We start from the raw sequence: 17,647 nt of genomic DNA, 5'->3' as shown, positions 1-17,647 counted from the left end.
CTGCGGACCTGAATGATGGCTAATATTTGAAATAAAAATAAAAAAAGAAGGGGCTACCACATGACTGACGACACCTTATCGACCCGTCAAGTAGACTTAATAGATAACCCGCTTTTTATCACTAGAGCTTTACTTCAACGGGAAGGACTTGGGGAGCAGGGTTAAATCAGTGATAGGCCTAAGAACCTTCGCTAACTTTCTTAATACTGTACTGTAAAGAGGGGGTCCAAATCAGACCAATCAGTATGATAACTAACATTCTTCTTATTATAAACATCAGCAACAACTAGCTGGAGAAGTTTTTCAACCCGGCGCCACTCTTCTCCCTTTAGAATAGATTGAGAGGACTCAGTAGGAAAAGGCCTTTCTTGATCTATTCTAGTAGACGGGCCAAAACAACTACTGGATCCCAAGGTTGTAGGCCGCCAACAGGCCTCCATGAATTCTCAATATTTTTCCTTAATAAGGCCTGTTTTGTATTATGACTTAGGCCTTGGCATTTATGTAAAAATTGCTCTAAATTGTCACTATACACCATAGATAAAGGACTAAATATACCAATATCAAGCGGCTGCAAAATATGGGCTAAATGAGGTGGATGGATAGCCACGAAAATCTTATTTTCGTCACAGAAGTTAATAAACTTCGTAGTAATATGGGATCCATAGCCATCCCAAATTAGAAGGTGCCAATGCCTCCAGACCTTCAGCTTTGTTTCTGATTAAAAGTAGTTGGGAGCCAAGCATATCCTAGCCAGAAGGTAAGGATGCAAAAAGCAGTGGTGAATATTAGAATTAAAATGCTAAAGCCAAGTATCCTGAATATTGCCTGAAACTGTCTGGTATATAAGACCAGACAGAAAGAAAAGTACCATCTGAACAGGTGCAAGAAATTGTAATAATCCACTCTCTATTTCTATCCTGCAGTTGTTGTCTTATCTGTCCTTGCTCATATCTTTGTGAAGAAAGATTCTTTTGTCTCTTGATAGTACTCCAATGAGAAAGCCCTTTTCACCCATATTATACATATCTTCAGGAAAGATGTCATATTCCTGGATCTTTTTGACCATAAAGTTAAAGTATAAGGCATATTTGTATGCTGGATCAGCCTGTTGCGTGAAGCATCTATTCTAGTAGTATAATGAATAAAAAAAGCGTCCTGGCCATAGCTTTCCAGGCTTATTTCCAGTAATTTCCCTTGCAAAGTTCCATGTCAAAATGTCGGTTAGGCCAAAATCGGGTGTGAAGTGATAACTAACGGTAATGGCCGCTGTGTACAGAGTAAAGGAGTGGGAAGGGTGCTCAGAAAGAAGTCGGGGTCAGATCCATTTTTGCTACCTCCAGAATCTCGGAGCTGAAAATAACTACATCTTAGAGTTTAAAAACAAGGCTATTTTAAGTACCATACAGCTACTACTATGAAACCAGCAGAACAACCATGACGGATTCAAACATGCCAGAACCAGAAAAATAGGAATATATGTTACAGATGCCGATGGCGGCTTGTAGCTCACTAGTTGCAGTTTAGTATTCTTTCAACCTTTCTAGGATCTGGAAATATGATCGGATGACTCTATCCGGAGCGGAGAATTGGCTCGGGGATCTCACAAACGACGCACGTACTTTCATGCATCCCTCGGGAGTCCATGTAAATGCCAAACCTAAACGCTTGCAGATGGGGGACTATTGATTACACCGCTCCCTGTTTCCAAGGGGGTGTTAGATACAACCAATGGTTTCTCATTGCAGCCGAGAATGTGTACAATAAGTTGTCAACAATTATGGTAATTTTGATTATTTAGCACCTTTTTCGTTCAAGTGTGTCACGGGCTAGTAGCCGATTCAACCTATATAATAGATTGGGACTAAAAGAACTCGCTGAGGAGCTTCTATCTGCGGCCGCGACGGCCGAACAGGTAAATGTGTGTGCGAGGTAAACGAGATCGCGTAATCGGGAGAGTTCTACACGACCTCGCGAGTGCCCAGTATACGGGCTCGAGCATTTTGCGGGCCCTGCCCGCTACAAAATGTTGTTGATGATACAACATCATCGGATCGCGTATATTTCCTATATTAGTTAGTTTGAATTCTTCATTTGTCTACCTCTCCTTTATAAACGCGAGATGTTTTGGTAGTTCAGTTGAATCAGAGACCTAATTCAATGAAGGATCGATACTTGCGAATACGCGTAATTTTATGGTCGATATAAGTATTAGGTGCAAGATAAAAATTGACTGCTCTGAGTTATTGGGTGCCTCACATTGGGGAGTGGGAGAAACTGTCTGATCTGGCACATACCCTGAGATGATGCGACCAACGTGATCAGTACACTAAAGTAGATCATGCAGAATCATCGAGAACGCCATACCTTGTTGACTGAATACTTAGCTCGCCTCGGCTCGGCTGAGTGCAATGATGATTGCTATAAAAACTCCGTATGGTGTCCACCCGGAACGCTAACCGCTTCTCGCCTAGTCCAGTTTTATTCTGCTTGGCGCACAGTACAGTTTAATTTGGGTTGGGAATTTCATGCCGCAGGGTGGAATGGAAACATAAGCTCATGTGGAGGGGTAGAAAATAAGAGCCCACCAAGTGGCGCCATTAGTCCTGTATGGGGCGATGATGCGCCTCCCTATTAGCTGCTGTATTATTAAAAATAAATTTAAAGTTCTGTAGGAGTCGGACGTTTTGCTTTTTGTGGCATTTAGGGGAACTAATATCTAGTTCCGAAAAATGAGTAAACAAATTTTTTTTTCTCGCTCGGATGTATCTCAGCTAGCAGTCTCTCTGATGGTAGTATACCGGATCAGGGTTTGGAGGAAAGGCATACGGACACCTTAATTAATGATTTAGGGTAAAAGAGGTAGAGCAGCTAATGGTTGTCCAACGTTAGGAGGCTCGTTAAGATCACCATTTGCATCTAGGATAGTTTCATAGCGCCCTAAGGGATTTTCCACCAGTGCAACAGTTACATTGCCTAATAGACAGTTGTCAGAATAAAGCTAGTCCGTATTGGACCATCATGTGAAATAACCAAGCTACGTGGCTGATTCCGAAGAATCGGGGTCAACCCACCAAGATAGACACATTGAGATGATTCAAGCTCCCATATAATGACACATAACTTTAACAACAGTTATTTATGTGTTGATACTATAACGTAGATCACTACCTGCCACCCGACACCGCAGCCGCCCGATTTCAACACACCACCACCACATCAAATATGAAGCTTTGAGCCCCACACAATTTGAATTATACGGAGATCTTTTGGAGGATTGAAGCTGAGGTTCTAAAGAAACTATACACAAATTTTAATCGCTCCGAAAGCAAGTAGTAGCCGGAATTCAAACAGTCATGTCATCGAATAATTAGTGCTGTGGACCGTTTATTTCTGGCACTTTACTTCCCCCTATTTTCCTTGCTCCTTGGCACTAGGCAATTGTAATTTATATCTTCAGCTGTATGACCACGCTGGTTTTCCATACAAGTACTATGACGGGTTCGTGTATACCCCCATAGTAGCAGGATAACTGAGACCCTTCATAGCCGCGAATTTATATACGGCTTGGAATTTTATGCCCTCAGTCTATTGGAAGCTCATCATACATTTTCCACATGAAATATTATTGCTTTCACAGCAGATTATATTATATTAATCTCTTTCCACCTTTATAGTTTCAACAAGGATAACTCCACAATAGGAGTGGCTGAACTAACTGGCAGCATAAGATCAACAGTATTGCTTTGTAATCTTATAATTTCTCTCCGGAACATCCGAAGAAGTCCTTACACAAGAAGCCTTTACACAGTCTCATGAAGTTCTATAATTCTCTCTAGTGCATGGATATAATGCGAAATTGTAACTACTATATTTTCTCTCGAGTACCATTGGTGAGCGCAGCGGTTGTTCTTGTTGGAGACTTCTACCTAATTCTTCGAATACAGTAATTAAGATATAGCGAAACTGCTACTCCTTGAAAAAGTGCCCCTGATACAAAGGCTGTACACTCCTACAGACTTTCACCATCCGCTTGGATAAGGCATCATTAGGCTCCAAGCTTACTAGTACTCAGCCTTATGCAGTCCAGACAAGTCGTCAAATATATCTCAAGGATATATAGCTACCTAGTCTGCTTGCGTAGTATTAAAGGTGGGTCTGTCTTTCTAAATTTATATCTATGTTTGAAGAAGTGCTTGGCAATTTGGATATGTTTTAATTTAATGCCTGACATCGCTTGGATGTTTATGATCTAGCTCAGAATGAAGAGTGAGTTTCTGTGCATCAGTCTACTTCTGTAGACATCACTTCCCGCACCTCATGAAGTTGTTTTCCAGCTTCCACAGACTCTATACCCTGCTATTAATCAAGTGTCAATGTGTATAATATTTAAAGAGAAGTTTAGATTTATAGATATGGTGATCGTCTACTTGTCTATATAGAGGTAAAAAGTGGCCATTTTAGGGTCAATTCTAGTGTCCCTTGATTGTAGTGGTTTCATATACAGCCGCAAACAAATAAAGTCTGCTTGACTATTCCTAAACTGAGGCTACGTTGGCGCTAGAAATCGGCATCCACGAGAGTCAGACTCTACCACTGAGTAGGTCTTCGCCTATTCAGAGTCCCAACGACAATAATTTTACCCTTTACACAGCGCGAAGGAGCGGAAGTTAAAACTAGACTACACACTGTATCTCAATGGATACTGGGCTGATTGTTCTAGAAAACGATCCGAATGTCGTGTTTTACGTAACTGAGATCTAAAATCCCCCTTGTAGTTGTGTCACTCATCCATGCAACTCGGTATCATTTGGGCCGACAACATCTTTCGACCATTCCAGAACGCAGACCACGACAGGTTTTGGTCGATACTTGTTCTAAATGTGTTTCCTTTTACCCCATTTACAAGGGTTCTTGTCTCCAACCAGTACAGAGTGGACGAATGGATGCATGTATCACAATCTTTCTTTTTTTAAAAAAAATAAAAGAAAACCGAAGCAGAGCCTCCAGATCCAGGTATAAAAAGGCCTCAATATCCCTCCTTCGCTGTTGATTTCAATTCATCATCTCATACTCTCTTCACATTTTCCAAAGCAGCCCTCAATTATACTTCAGTTATTTTACCATGCGTGCTAAAGTTCCAATTGCAGTCCTCCAAGCTGCTGCCATTCAGGCAATACTCGCCGCTCCTCCGTATGGTGCCGACTCGATCTCTAGTACCCGCGGCGATATACGGTCTGCCCGGTCCTCCGTGTCTGTTTGGGACCATGGAGCAGGTGATAAACGTCGTACTCATCTCCTGGGTAGAGCCTATGGAGACGATACTCTCTACGTCGATGAACCCGGACTCGCCCCTACGTACGAAGGAGACGATGGCATCGTCCCCGTCAATCCGAGCTACAAGGATACATCCGCTGGTGATCCAATCACTGTCCCTAGCGGTACAGGAGACACCGGTGCTGGTTCCCAGCCCGCAGCTCAAAATGAGGGTCAGAGTCAGTCTCCCCCAAATGGCGGCAGAGGCAGTAGTGGTCTCGGAACTCTTGCAGATATTGGAAGTGGCCTTCTTGGTGCCAGTGGTGGCCTCTTTGGTGGCCTCGCAGCCGGTAAAGGCGTTGCTGATGGCATTCTTGGTGGAGGTGGCAGTGCTGCTAGTGGCATTCTGGGTGGAGGCGGCAGTGCAGCACCTGAAGGCAGTCTGGGCACCAACGGGGGCACAGGAGCCCTGGAAAATGCTGGTACTATTGGTACTGCAGCCACCGATGGTACTGCAGGTGCTGCCAGCACCGGTAACTCTCCGACGTTCGAGGGTGATGTCAGCAACCCTCCCCCGGCCCAGAAGCCGGCCGAGATCTATATAGACGAGAATGGAAACGAAGGCCCCGTTCCTTGGACGAGCGAGGAGAATACCTTCTCCTTGGATGTCCAGGATGAGGGCGAGGGCGCTTTGTCCGAATCCGGTCGACCGGGACCATACAGAGGGTCTGGAGGTCCTTCGCAGGCTGGGAAGTCTCAATCCAAAGGCATTGACTTTAACAATTTTAGGGAAAGTGTTGAGTCAGAAGCCAAGGGATATTTGAAAACTCCCAATTCAAGTAAGCAATGCAAACATTTATGTGCATTCACATTGCAGTTCTATTAACGCACAGCCTTTCCAGAACATGTCAAGGCATTCGATGGAGGGAGGTCGCCAGCAGAAAAGCAACTATTTAAGGGTCTTAAGGACAATTATTCTAATCTCAAAGAGGTCAAAGCCACCAGTAGTCAGGAAAATAACTGGGCAAGTAGAGACAGGGGCCGTTATCGCTATATGTAAGTCGCACTTGACTCCCATCCATTAGATTATCAGTGGAGGCTGATAGCATTATAGTTCTGGAACGGACAAGAGTGGAAAGGAAGTTCTTATTGGAATTGCAGAGCATGGCCCTAACAGCAACAGCTTTGTTAACTTCAAACACTTCCAGAATCCAAAGAGTGTGTAAGATGCCCGTTTTACGGAGGCAGCCCAGCTGCGGGTCCTCGTTTCAACATACAGGTATGAGGTGGAGGCAGAGAATTGGGGGTTTTGGCGGGGAAGTAGGAGGAGTTGTTTACCAGATTATCAGTTAATTTGGAAGCTAGGCTTTCGGCTGGCATGCGGATTGTTGATGATACCCAGCTTCTGGATATAATCATCAGTCAATTTGGATTTTTGTTTGATTTTCCTGATCCATTACCATAGAGAAGACTCCTTTGACTAATTGAGTATTGTTTGGCTTTATCCGCAGTGTCCAAGAAATCGCCCACCGAGGGGTGCAATCACCCTTAAACGAGGTCAAGGACTCCCTGAAGAGGCTTCACGACGACAACACCGACATACGTAGAAGGATCGGTAACATTGAAGAGTCAGCAACAGCAGGGAGCGCACCATGTGTAGAATTGGGCGATTCGGCCCGACGCTGGAGAGGTCACTACACCCAGCACTGGCAGGGAGGTGCCTAAGGGGCTGGAGAACCCTCCACCAAGAGGTCCTCGGGCTACACCTCCACCCTGGGGGTGCCAGAGAGGAGCTTGAAGCAGATCGCTAGTTTGTGGTCAAAGTCCTGGATGAAGCGATTCGGGAACTACTCCGTCGAACAAGCACTAATGACTTGGTTAAGAAGGCCATATGTCCCGGGAGACAGTGGCCGCCGAAGTGCTAAGGCGTCACGCGGATGGTTGGGTCAAGGTCTTTGGACCAGGAGCGACTATCCCCGTGCCGACGTGGGGAGTGGTGATCCATGGTGTCCCGATTCGGTCCATGAATCCCAGTCCGGAGACGATGCAGAGGGTTGCAACTCAGCTGACGGCCGCCAACCAGCATACCTGGGGGCCTAGCGTAGAAATTTTGCATATCGGGTGGTTAAGCCCCAGAAGAACAAGGCTGAGGGGTCCATCGTGGTCGAATTTACCAATCCAGCGGTGGCGAATCAGGCGATTGATCAGGGGACCATCTGGAATCCTGTGCCCTCAGCACGACTACCCTTTGCAAAGAGCGGCGTGTAAAGATGTGCCGTAAGTACCAGAAGTCTAGCCCCATCCAAGCCCAGAGTAAATTACAATAGAATATTTGCAAAGAGGGGCGTGTTTTTCTTCTGAGTGTAAACCAAAACCATAAAGCAGGGCGAGACACAATTCCCGAAATCTATGTAGAATACTATCGCTGTATCCGGGACGCAGAAACAAAAGAAACAACAATCAATGGAGGATGACGGTCTAATTGCAACGGAGCCAAGAGTCAAGCTACGCACTGGAGGCGAGGACTGCCTCGAAATCGGATCCTTAGGCTGCTGAATCATTATTTTTGGGCTGGCTGACCGCCGGAAGAGCTTTGGGCTTGATGTTGATCCATTCACCGCAGAAAGCTAAGATAAGTGTGGCCCCCGAGAGGACGATACTCATGATCCAGGCATGCTTGAGGCCAACCATATACGCCTGCAAGACTCCCAGCAGCTGATCTCCGGAGAAGACCCCGCGGAGGTCATAGGCACCAGTGCTCTGGACAGATTCAGGGGACACGTCGGGGGCCAGCCGTGGAAGACTTTTAAGGAGGCCGTTGTTAAAAATAGCTTGTGCACACGATGTGCCAAAGGAGCCGCCCACGAACTGGAAGACTGCCAGGGAGTGCATGGTTAGTGCTGTATTCCAAATTGGATTCCCATCGAAAACTTACATAGCACATTTGACATGGCCATGCCAACGTCGGGTTGGGCCGTGGTTGACTGGGCCACAATAACGGGAGTTTGGATGGCCAACCCCAATCCGAAACCAGCGATAATTTGGTATCCGATCCACTTGCCTGTCGGGGTGCCAATATTAAAGGTATAGATTAAGCCACCTCCAATAATCGCGAGCATGCTTCCGACAATCAGGAAGGGCTGGTACCATCCGATCTTGCCTACCATACGAGCGGCAAATATACTACAGAAAGCTGGTGGGGGAGATCGAGAGGATTAGCCTCTACCATTCGGATATGGATAATCGCATCCGACACTTACAGAGAGATAGAATCGTCGGCAGTACACGGACCCCACTCTGCCAGGGAGATACTCCGTCGATAGCCTGGAAGTAGATGGGCAGGTTGTAGGTTCGGGCGAATCCAGCAAAGTTCGTGCTAGATCGACGACTCATCAGATTTAAGAAGCCAAAGTCCGATTCAAACCACAGGGCACATACCAGCCAATAAAGGCACTGCAGACCCAGATCGTCCGCCGCCGCATAATCCGACCGACAATAACGGCTCGTTCTCCTTGTTTCCACTCCAGGATTCCGAAGATAATCGTCAACAAAACCCACCCGATTAACGTCCCGATTACCTCGGAGGAGTTCCACGCCTTAGTGGTTCCACCCCACTCGAGAGCTAGGAAGAAGCAAGTAAGCGATCCGATCAGGAGAGCCATACCCGGAAGATCCAGGGTCAGCAGCAGTTCCTTCGGAGTGATCGGCACTGGCTTCATAAATGCCGGTGGCTGATATACGAGTGCGATGATAATCATCACCAGCCCACCAATTGGAAGGTTGATAAAGAAGCACCACCGCCAGGTCACTCGATCTGTGAAGGCTCCTCCAAGCAGAGGTCCAGCGACACTCGCCAGACTAAAAATACCGCCAGTTAACCCCAGGTAGGTGGGCACCTTGGGCGGGGGCAAGGAGATGGCCATCAGCAGGTACACACCGCTGGTTGTGCCGGCACCTCCAACGCCCTGAACAGCGCGTCCCGCGATCAGCGTCGTACTATTCTGGGCCACGCCGCAGATCAAGCTCCCAATCTCAAATATAAAGATCGACCCCAGGAACACCCACTTAACGGGACCATGCTTAAAGGCCTTGCCCCAGAAGGACACAAAAGCCCCAAGTGTTAAGAAGAATCCCGATCCATACCAACCGACCTGGTCCAAACTGCCAAACTCGCGTGTGATCTTTGGAATGGCCGTGGCAATAATACTCTTTAAGTTGGGGCTAGGTTAGTCAGATGACTTTATCGCTAGGGGCTATCGCATCTCTCACCATATCTAGTGCAACCAAGAACATGGCTAAGAGCAACGACAACACAACCAAGACGAGCTTGAACCCCGTGGGGTACACGGGCTTCGGGGTTCCCGCGGGTGCTGGTGGTGGGGCCGCCTCGTGCTTCTCCTTATGGCTCATCAGTTCATCCTCACTATTGGTAACGGTAGTATTTGCATGGCCGTGCTTGGGGGATGAGATATCCCTATTGGCCGTGGGAGCGGTTGGCTTAGCCGCCATGAGTAATAGGTTAAGCTTAGGGCGGGATGCGCAAGTGCCACTATACCTAGGAGAAGGACGAATAAGCTCAACTCCAGGTGGAACGAACAAAGAAAGCCAGATGATCTAGACTGGGCGATGGCCCCCGGGTCCCGAAATAAATACTCATTGGGAGTTCTCTCTCCTGATTAAAAATACAGTTGCTGGTGATTTGAAATCAACAACAGCAGTCTTTGTCCCTTAGCTGCTAGTCGGGTCTTTCTTTCATTGGTCGACAACCCTCCTGTCTCAGATAGCCTGGGATAATACTTAAATTAGTCCCTGATGGTTCACCCTCACCACCGACGATGATTGTGGCAAACCCAAGCGTTTGCCTTTGACGTTACCCTGACCCTCACGTCCCCACAGAAGGGTCCCTAAGCGGCGACGGACTCACGGAGTGTGCTCTTCTCGCGAGCCCGGCACCCACTCCCAGTCCTTGCAAAGCTAGCGTTGTGGAGGCTGCCCCGAGTATCTCATCGAGCCTCACTCGTGCCGAATGCTTCGCTGCAACTCCTGCTGTTCGCTGCCCGCCCAAAACTGATGGAGCCGTTCGCGGTCTAGATCAGGCGGCGTGGTGGACTGGTGCTGCCTGGCGTTTTTGTTAGTCTAATTGGTGTATATTTATATGAAATTACTACGAATCAAGCTTGATGTTGTAATACAAATTTCTTTTATGTAACTTCTTCGGTTGGAGCGGACCTCGCATGCTTGTGAACATGAAAGTACAATACTCGGGCCGTCGCATTACTCTAACTTTCGGTTGCTGGAATACCCTACTTTGATAACCCCAAGCATTTTTCACAGTTTCGCAACCATGTACCTTTGTATGGGGCGCATACAGTACAGATACATTATAGTAAAAAAGTTCTCAATCTACATTTCGGCTACACATTTAAACAGTTCAAGGAGTACACGTCTCAAGTACAATAGCCCTAAGAATGTATGCACATATCACTTAGTTGAATTTAGATATAATGTTCTAAAGGATTTTGTCACAGATCATGCGGCTAAAAGAAAATTCTGTAGCAAGTGCCAGGCAACCCTTTGGTTCTAGTCAGGGCAAACAGGGTCCGATTGATGGACTTCTGCAAGACTTGGGCGTAAATGCATATGGTGGAGTTCACCAGTAATTTCCACAATGCAGAATCCTATTCAAAAGTCAAATAGATCAGGCTCCAAGTAAACCATGATCTTTCCAAGGCACAGGGTGTAGCCGAAAGAACCAGGGTTTCGTTAGACTTGTGTAGCTTGTCCGAACGCTAAACAATCTGAGACATGCATTGTTAGTGCCGGGATTTGCGCTGAGACGTTGATTGGCCATGTCACGATTACCGGGACAGTCGACTATGTTAAGATAGGCATGGTAAGCAACATGGTTTATGTTAACTACTTTATAAAACCTCTTCCGAACTTAGTGAACCTCAGAGAGGTCTATGTTACAGAGAATTATCTCTTCTTTGTGTACAAAAAAGGGGCATATCCTTGAAGGAAATACTCTATTTCTCTCTTGTTTTTCGGCAAGGAGAAGTTGAAGTTGCTACTATTTATCGTGAGGTATGTTTAGCTGATAAGCTTTGCCCTCTATTCCAGGAGAGGTTTACTAATAGACTTTATTAGATTAGGTCCTCAAGGGCTTAAGATATAATTTCAATACTATCGGAATTAGTTATAGGTCCCTCTCTGAAAGTAGCATCCATATTACTGAGGACGGTGATATTAAAATAGGTGACTCTAACCACTGTGGCTAATCCAAGTATTCAGAGCTTACATGCTTTAGCAAGTTTTGGGAAAACTATGGCCATGAATACCGGTCCAGAGGAATGTCCTATAATATTAAAAATGTTTGCAAACTTGCGCGCTTGCTTTTGGGATCAAGCGATGCCCCAGCCAGGAAGGGAACCATTGTTGTTCTCGCGGCAGATTCTGCCCATGCAGCATCCGACGTAACTATCGACGAACTACTACAGGTACGAGCCAAATTCCTTCGTTCTAAATTACTACATAGGAGAGACTAACTCTCAGAAGCATTTATTTATTAGTACAGGCAGTTGGTATCTCGTCGAGCGAACTTTTTTTGTATGATTGCTCAGAAGGCAGATAGTCTAAGCCAGCCGTTCGGGTTAGTTGACCAGTTCATGCTGAATTAAACCATGCATCTGAGAAAGTAGAGAGAAACTAAGCCTATTTTAGTGCCGCGGCAAAATAATGCAAGTGACACGAGTTTCGTATATTGGTTATACTGTATCTGCTCTGATTAACTCCCGGGCTTCGCCCTCAGGGGGGTGCGGTGGACGTGTGCAGAAAAACAAGTAACAGTTTTTAATTCCCAATCCATCAGCTGCGTATGTACACACAAATATACACACACACGAAAAGAGAGAGAGTTAAATGTCAATTTCGTTAGAAAATTGCCCGCTCCCTAAGGCTCTCAACTAATACAAGCAACGGGCTCGCTCAGATCCACACAAACACCACCGTCGACATCATTATAGCACAAGCCTTGAGTTGATCATAAGCGTCTTATTATGTATGATTGAATATGTGACATATACGTGCAAAAAACTCACAGTCGGGACAGCACAAATATTCTTGGGAAGACCACCGTGTGGGTTGGCTCTGCGTAGCTATTAGGATTGTGTACCAGAAAAATGAGTCAAGGGTGCTCACGAATTACGGTATCCATTTGCGTTGTCAGCATGTACCATAGCTCCTACAGACAGGAGCAACGCGAAGAACTTGAATACGATGTGCATCGTGTGTGGATCGGGATATGGAACGCAGATGAAGCTTATGAAGTTCGATAAATGGTTGAGCGATAAAGATAAATTTCTGGCAGGCTACAGCCATTAGAGTCTATGTAATCATATACAAAGTCCTAGAAGTAATATCACTGATGTTATGCATGAGGGGGATTACTGTAACGAGTAGTATTACGAGTAGTATAATAGAGAGTATAACAGGGACTATAACAGGTAGTATCACGACTAGTGGACGCAAGGTATTTGTGAAAGATCCACAGCCAGAAGTTGTTTATATATCCTCCTCGGACTCTCCGACCTTTCCCCAGTTCCTGGACACATCACATTCACCACCAATTTCATTATCAAGGCTCTGGCCTTATCGACTCTTTCAAGATGAAACTCATACAAAACTGCTCCATTCTTGCCGTTATAGTGGCACTCAGCAATGCCGCTTCGCTTCCCACCAGCCTCCGAAGCAAGGAAATCCACCAGATCTCCACTGTGGAAGACATTCCCGAACTCCGCAAGGGATTTACTTGGAGAATTTTGAAGCGACCCGTCGGAAACGATACAAGAATTGGCCGTGTTGTGGAAACTGATGCTGAGCCCAACCAGCTGAAAAGCGGGAATTGGGCATTGGTTGCACTGGCGTAAGTGCCGATACGGCCAGCTTCTGGTGTAAACGCAACCGGCTAACGCACTCAACAGCATGCTGGGTCACCCCCTATAAACGAAAATTGTATCACGTTGAATACCCAGATCCTGAACTACCAATCTACAGTTCTCGTGGAGCCGGGCTACTGCCACCAAGCAACATATGGCACCCGCTTGACCTATGCTTGTGCCAAATGTCAACAGGTCGCTGTGGACACAGATCTATGGCACAATGTAAACCAAGCAATCATCAGCCACTGTGTTGACCATGGTGAAGCTGGGTATGGGACAGACAAAAAGCATGGTGATTGGGAACTTGGCATCGAGCATTCGGATGATGAGCTGCCTTCATATATTTGCTGAGTTGGGTATGAATCATGTTGACGGGGGCCCTGCTTCCTCACTGCCCAGAGGTAGATTTCAGTGTAAATGCACTTTTTTAAATAGCCTGAATCCAACGTCTTTCACACTTCAATCCTTTATATAGAAATCTACGTAGTCGTTCGAGGAATGTTTGCACTGATGTTCCTGATGTAAGGTTAATGTACTGTGCTGTCATAAACGCTCGGAAATAGATGTACTGCAACCTGTGAAGTTTTGACAAATTATGGTTTATACTTCTCTTTTGAATAACCAGCCCATATAGCTTGCTCAAGCAAATCACTCAACTCTCAATTTACCAAAAACCCTTTCAAGCAGAGAAAGCTTATCAGCGCCTACTTTCAAAATTCCGCGACAACCAATGCAATCCATTTACGTCAATGAAAGCAGAGACACAGTACAGCAGCAATGACAATGACCAGGGGGTAACAATATCAAAAGCAGAACTGTTAGTAGATCTAAGCATTCTCCTCTTCATGATGAACCGTCACAGCCCCATGGCGAGAATCTCTGTACTAAGCGCTTCGACCCATCCACATCCTGCTCTTGTGATATTATTTGGGAAGTACCCTTGATCGCCCTTCGGAATGGAGACATTCCGTGGCCGTGAGAGGGTGTTGGCACATCCCGAGCGATCCAGCCTTTCTTACGGTCGACCATTGCGTTCATGACCAAGTCGTTCCATACCTGATCGGTGGGAGGAAAAGGACACTCAAATTTCCACTTCACTCGAATCTGCGCGTTGTATGTCTTCTCAGATACGGCATTATCCGGCTCTGGATAGGGAGTGTGGAACACCACCTCGATAGAACCCCCGTAGGCGGTGTTACGTGCCAGGCGCTCGATATGAGCTTTCATCACAGCGCAATCGTCATCGGGAAAAGAGACTAATTTACAAAGCGTCCAGCTGAAAACACCATGGTTTATTAGCATGATAAGAGATATCAGGGGCTAGGAAAAGCCAAACATAACAAACATACCATCGGCCGTCCGTACCATTAGCCAGCCAGTCATTAAGCCAGCTATCTAATATCGCTTCGGGATTTTCGCTGGTCTGATTGGCAGAGTAATCCCAGGAGCGATAGTCTTGCTCTCTGCTTGTTAAAAATTGTGCAGATTTGATTCCTACCACTTTCAAGCAGTTGATCCGAATATCAAAATCAATAACCTTAGCCTGTTCGTTGGTGATATGCGTCCCGAGGATTTGTAACGAAGCTCTGGGTGGAGAGTTTAACTGCCCGATAATAGAGGAGTTGCAGGAGGTAGTCGCCATTTTTTGTTGTCGCGGTAGACAGTTATGGGGGAAAAAGATTGTTGGGTAGAACTCTGGGGTCCAGACGTGGAATATTCCTGGATTATTTATAGCTGAACAGAAGGTTCGTCTCCAATTACGTCAGCTATGCAAACTCCTATCATGATCGATAGTGATAATGGTGGAGGTTATAATGATGTACACAGCAAGACTGCCAAGCCACTTATATAGCCATTTTCATCTCGCGCGACCCAAATAACGACCCCAACTCATCTGCAACCTCAACCAGGAACAAGCTCTCTCAGATTTAGATACACGTGTGCGGTCTCTAAGTCGAATATCGCTACCGCTGATCGTTATTACTGCCCCCTGCCAATCAAACATTGCGATACCACTCTCCAGCACAGACGGAGGGATCTGTCCATAGAACCCACGTGTGATTATAGACTGTTCTGAATCTGGGTCATTCCATCTTTATCTTCGTCTTTATAGATCTGTAGTTCAGATGTAGCGTCCCAAGCAGATGGTCAGGGGCTGAACCCGTAGAACCTATACGATAGGTTATGTACTAAAGGAATCGTTGAATAAGGGAATAAAGGAAGAAAGGAAGAGGAAAATGAGTGGTAAACAAACTATCCGATATTCGGCTAATACCGAATAGGAAAGTAGACACTATTCTTGAAAGGTGCTTAAAATGATTGTTTTAGATGGGTTCTTGATTATATTGATCAACATATGATCATTCTTGTGATTATTATTATGGATCATTAGGTTGCTTCTTCTGCTAGGTGTAGGGGAGTTCGTTTTACCCCTCTTTTATGACCTTGTTTACGTCACTATTACCACCAACTTATTTGACACAAACAAGGTAAAGGTCACGTGACATGATCGAGGGTCAATGGGGCAGTAGGGAGGACAAGGACCATAGGCCCGAGAAGGTAAACAAGGCCCAGCCCTTTACACAGATTTGGGGCAGTCTATAATCACGCGTGGGTTTTATGGACAGATCCCTGTTTTTATAAATTAGTTGTATTAAGGTGCCTTTTTCCCTCATAGCGGCAACACCGAGCGCCCACACGGAAATAGCACAGCAAGCAATTCGGCATGTTTGTCACACGCTAAGTTATTTAAGTAAAGCAGACCCAAACTATCGGTAAATACGTTCGGTAAAACTGCTCTCCCAGGGGGCCGTGTGCTGTATACCCGATGGCGCGCGGATCCCTCCCTAAGTTTCCCACGGTCTTTCCATTTTGAAATGAAAAGGTGAGAGAGCAGAGAACTCGGACGTTGGTTGCCAAGCGAGCCCACTGGCGGTGATCGACAGGGCCGTCAAACACCATTCCTTTGCCCCTCCTTCGGACCACTTCGGGCCTTAACAACTTGGTGACAAACAGGATCGGTCCTTAGGTTAAACGGACCGCTGGTCCTGCTTTGGCCAGTTAGTAGTATTGGTGCTCCGGCATTGCCCCCAAAGTGTAGTGCTATGCGCAGTGTGCCAATTACGGGTTCTCGTTTCTGTTGATCCCATCCATCTTTACCATCTGGAGCTAGTACTATATGACCATTTATTTGGTGGTTAGTCCCTCTTCCGAGAAATCATCGATCAGAGAGTAGACTGCTTAGACCACAGATGTCCGTGCCACACACTAGCATGCTGGCTTTCATTTCACTGGTTTGAACAACACACCGGTTCATGTTAGTGTGGCAGAGGAGAGTTTTGGAGATTAATTGTCCACTGACTAGCAATAGCAGTGATTGCATCCTACAACGCCCGCTGTTTCCCTTCGGTAATGTTTCCATTCGAGCGGGAGCACCTCAAGAGCCTTCCTTGAGTGGCCAGCCTCGGAAACAAAATATATTTTGGTCTAAAAAGTGGATATCACTGTATGGAGAACAGGGGGTACGAAACACTGAATGGGAGATATTCTAAAAATGGTAATGTATGTTAGGCATTAGGTCGGCATGCCTTGTCAAATAGCGGAAGTGTTTTCCATGTTGTCCTGCTAGCAGGGGCACACGATCACGACGCGCTGCTCGCTAAATTGCTAATTCGGCGTAATATGTGCCTGTTCAAATCTGTCGAATTTTGTTCTTCAAGAACACAGAAATTTTCATCAAGCATTTCCCTAGCTGTTGCTGCCTCGACAGGTAGGGCGTAGATCCATCCGATTTGCAACTCTTCTCGTGGAGGGCACGGCATGGTATTATGGGCTAACCAAGACAGAGTTCTGCGTTTTCTGCGCTACTCTATGTTAGCAATATATGAAGGATATTAGAAAGAAACGCAGACATAAACTTCTGTTAACTTTGACCCTGCTACTTGAAAAGGGGCAATCTAGAATGATATGAGGGCAGAACCAAAATTATTTGAGCCTCCAAAACTCAGCCTTGAGCTGGACATGAGACACAGCAACAGGGGGCTAGGGCGGCAAGCAGTTGCGGCTTGCCATTGCGAATTGTAGGAGTATCGGCTCAGCAGGCCTGAACACAAGGTCCCCAACTAATCCGCTCAGAATCATTTCTGGTCCAGGCGACGACACGTCTGCGAGTCTGCAGCTATCTCCGGAGACTCCCCCTCTTTCTCACTGCCCTGTCTTGAGCAGGAGCAAGATTCGGCGTTAAAGTCTAATCTTTCGTGGTATGCAGTTCAAATGTCATGTAATGTCGTACATCCATCTTAGCATCTAACCCTTCTACTATAGGTTACTGGTGTGGTCTATACAAAGACCAAAATACTATGTCCTTGTAGACAAGCGAGGCATTAAATAAGTTGGAACTTGGAAGGTGATTATTGGATGTGATTGAAAGTCTCCATCTTGCTTTCAGGCCACTG

General features: G+C 46.1%; 5 protein-coding genes across 5 annotated transcripts; 3 read left to right on the top strand and 2 right to left on the bottom strand.

Moving 5' to 3' along the window:
- Positions 1-5,125: 5,125 nt before the first annotated feature.
- Positions 5,126-6,482, top strand: ATNIH1004_000146 (uncharacterized protein; the record flags this gene model as incomplete). The annotated part of the gene is made up of 3 exons (XM_033564869.1): positions 5,126-6,095; positions 6,159-6,312; positions 6,371-6,482. The coding sequence occupies 3 exons, from the start codon at positions 5,126-5,128 to the stop codon at positions 6,480-6,482; spliced, it is 1,236 nt and encodes a 411-aa protein (XP_033430626.1).
- A 665-nt stretch (positions 6,483-7,147) lies between these two features.
- Positions 7,148-7,524, top strand: ATNIH1004_000145 (uncharacterized protein; the record flags this gene model as incomplete). The annotated part of the gene is made up of 2 exons (XM_033564868.1): positions 7,148-7,357; positions 7,393-7,524. 2 exons carry the CDS (start codon positions 7,148-7,150, stop codon positions 7,522-7,524), a joined length of 342 nt encoding a protein of 113 aa, XP_033430625.1.
- A 276-nt stretch (positions 7,525-7,800) lies between these two features.
- On the bottom strand, positions 7,801-9,765 carry ATNIH1004_000144 (MDR family MFS transporter; the record flags this gene model as incomplete). Its single annotated transcript, XM_033564867.1, has 5 exons — positions 7,801-8,132; positions 8,192-8,416; positions 8,517-8,632; positions 8,695-9,464; positions 9,526-9,765. 5 exons carry the CDS (start codon positions 9,763-9,765, stop codon positions 7,801-7,803), a joined length of 1,683 nt encoding a protein of 560 aa, XP_033430624.1.
- Positions 9,766-12,920: 3,155 nt separating this feature from the next.
- Positions 12,921-13,544, top strand: ATNIH1004_000143 (uncharacterized protein; the record flags this gene model as incomplete). The annotated part of the gene is made up of 2 exons (XM_033564866.1): positions 12,921-13,166; positions 13,236-13,544. The coding sequence occupies 2 exons, from the start codon at positions 12,921-12,923 to the stop codon at positions 13,542-13,544; spliced, it is 555 nt and encodes a 184-aa protein (XP_033430623.1).
- A 492-nt stretch (positions 13,545-14,036) lies between these two features.
- ATNIH1004_000142 (uncharacterized protein) lies at positions 14,037-14,835 on the bottom strand (the record flags this gene model as incomplete). Its single annotated transcript, XM_033564865.1, has 2 exons — positions 14,037-14,469; positions 14,543-14,835. The coding sequence occupies 2 exons, from the start codon at positions 14,833-14,835 to the stop codon at positions 14,037-14,039; spliced, it is 726 nt and encodes a 241-aa protein (XP_033430622.1).
- Positions 14,836-17,647: the final 2,812 nt, after the last annotated feature.

Source organism: Aspergillus tanneri (genome assembly GCF_003426965.1).
Source record: "Aspergillus tanneri strain NIH1004 chromosome Unknown AapTan_2_pilon_pilon_pilon, whole genome shotgun sequence".
Taxonomy (NCBI): Eukaryota; Fungi; Ascomycota; class Eurotiomycetes; order Eurotiales; family Aspergillaceae; genus Aspergillus; species Aspergillus tanneri.
Note: the sequence above shows the minus strand (reverse complement) of the source record. Positions and strands in the feature narration are given on the sequence as shown.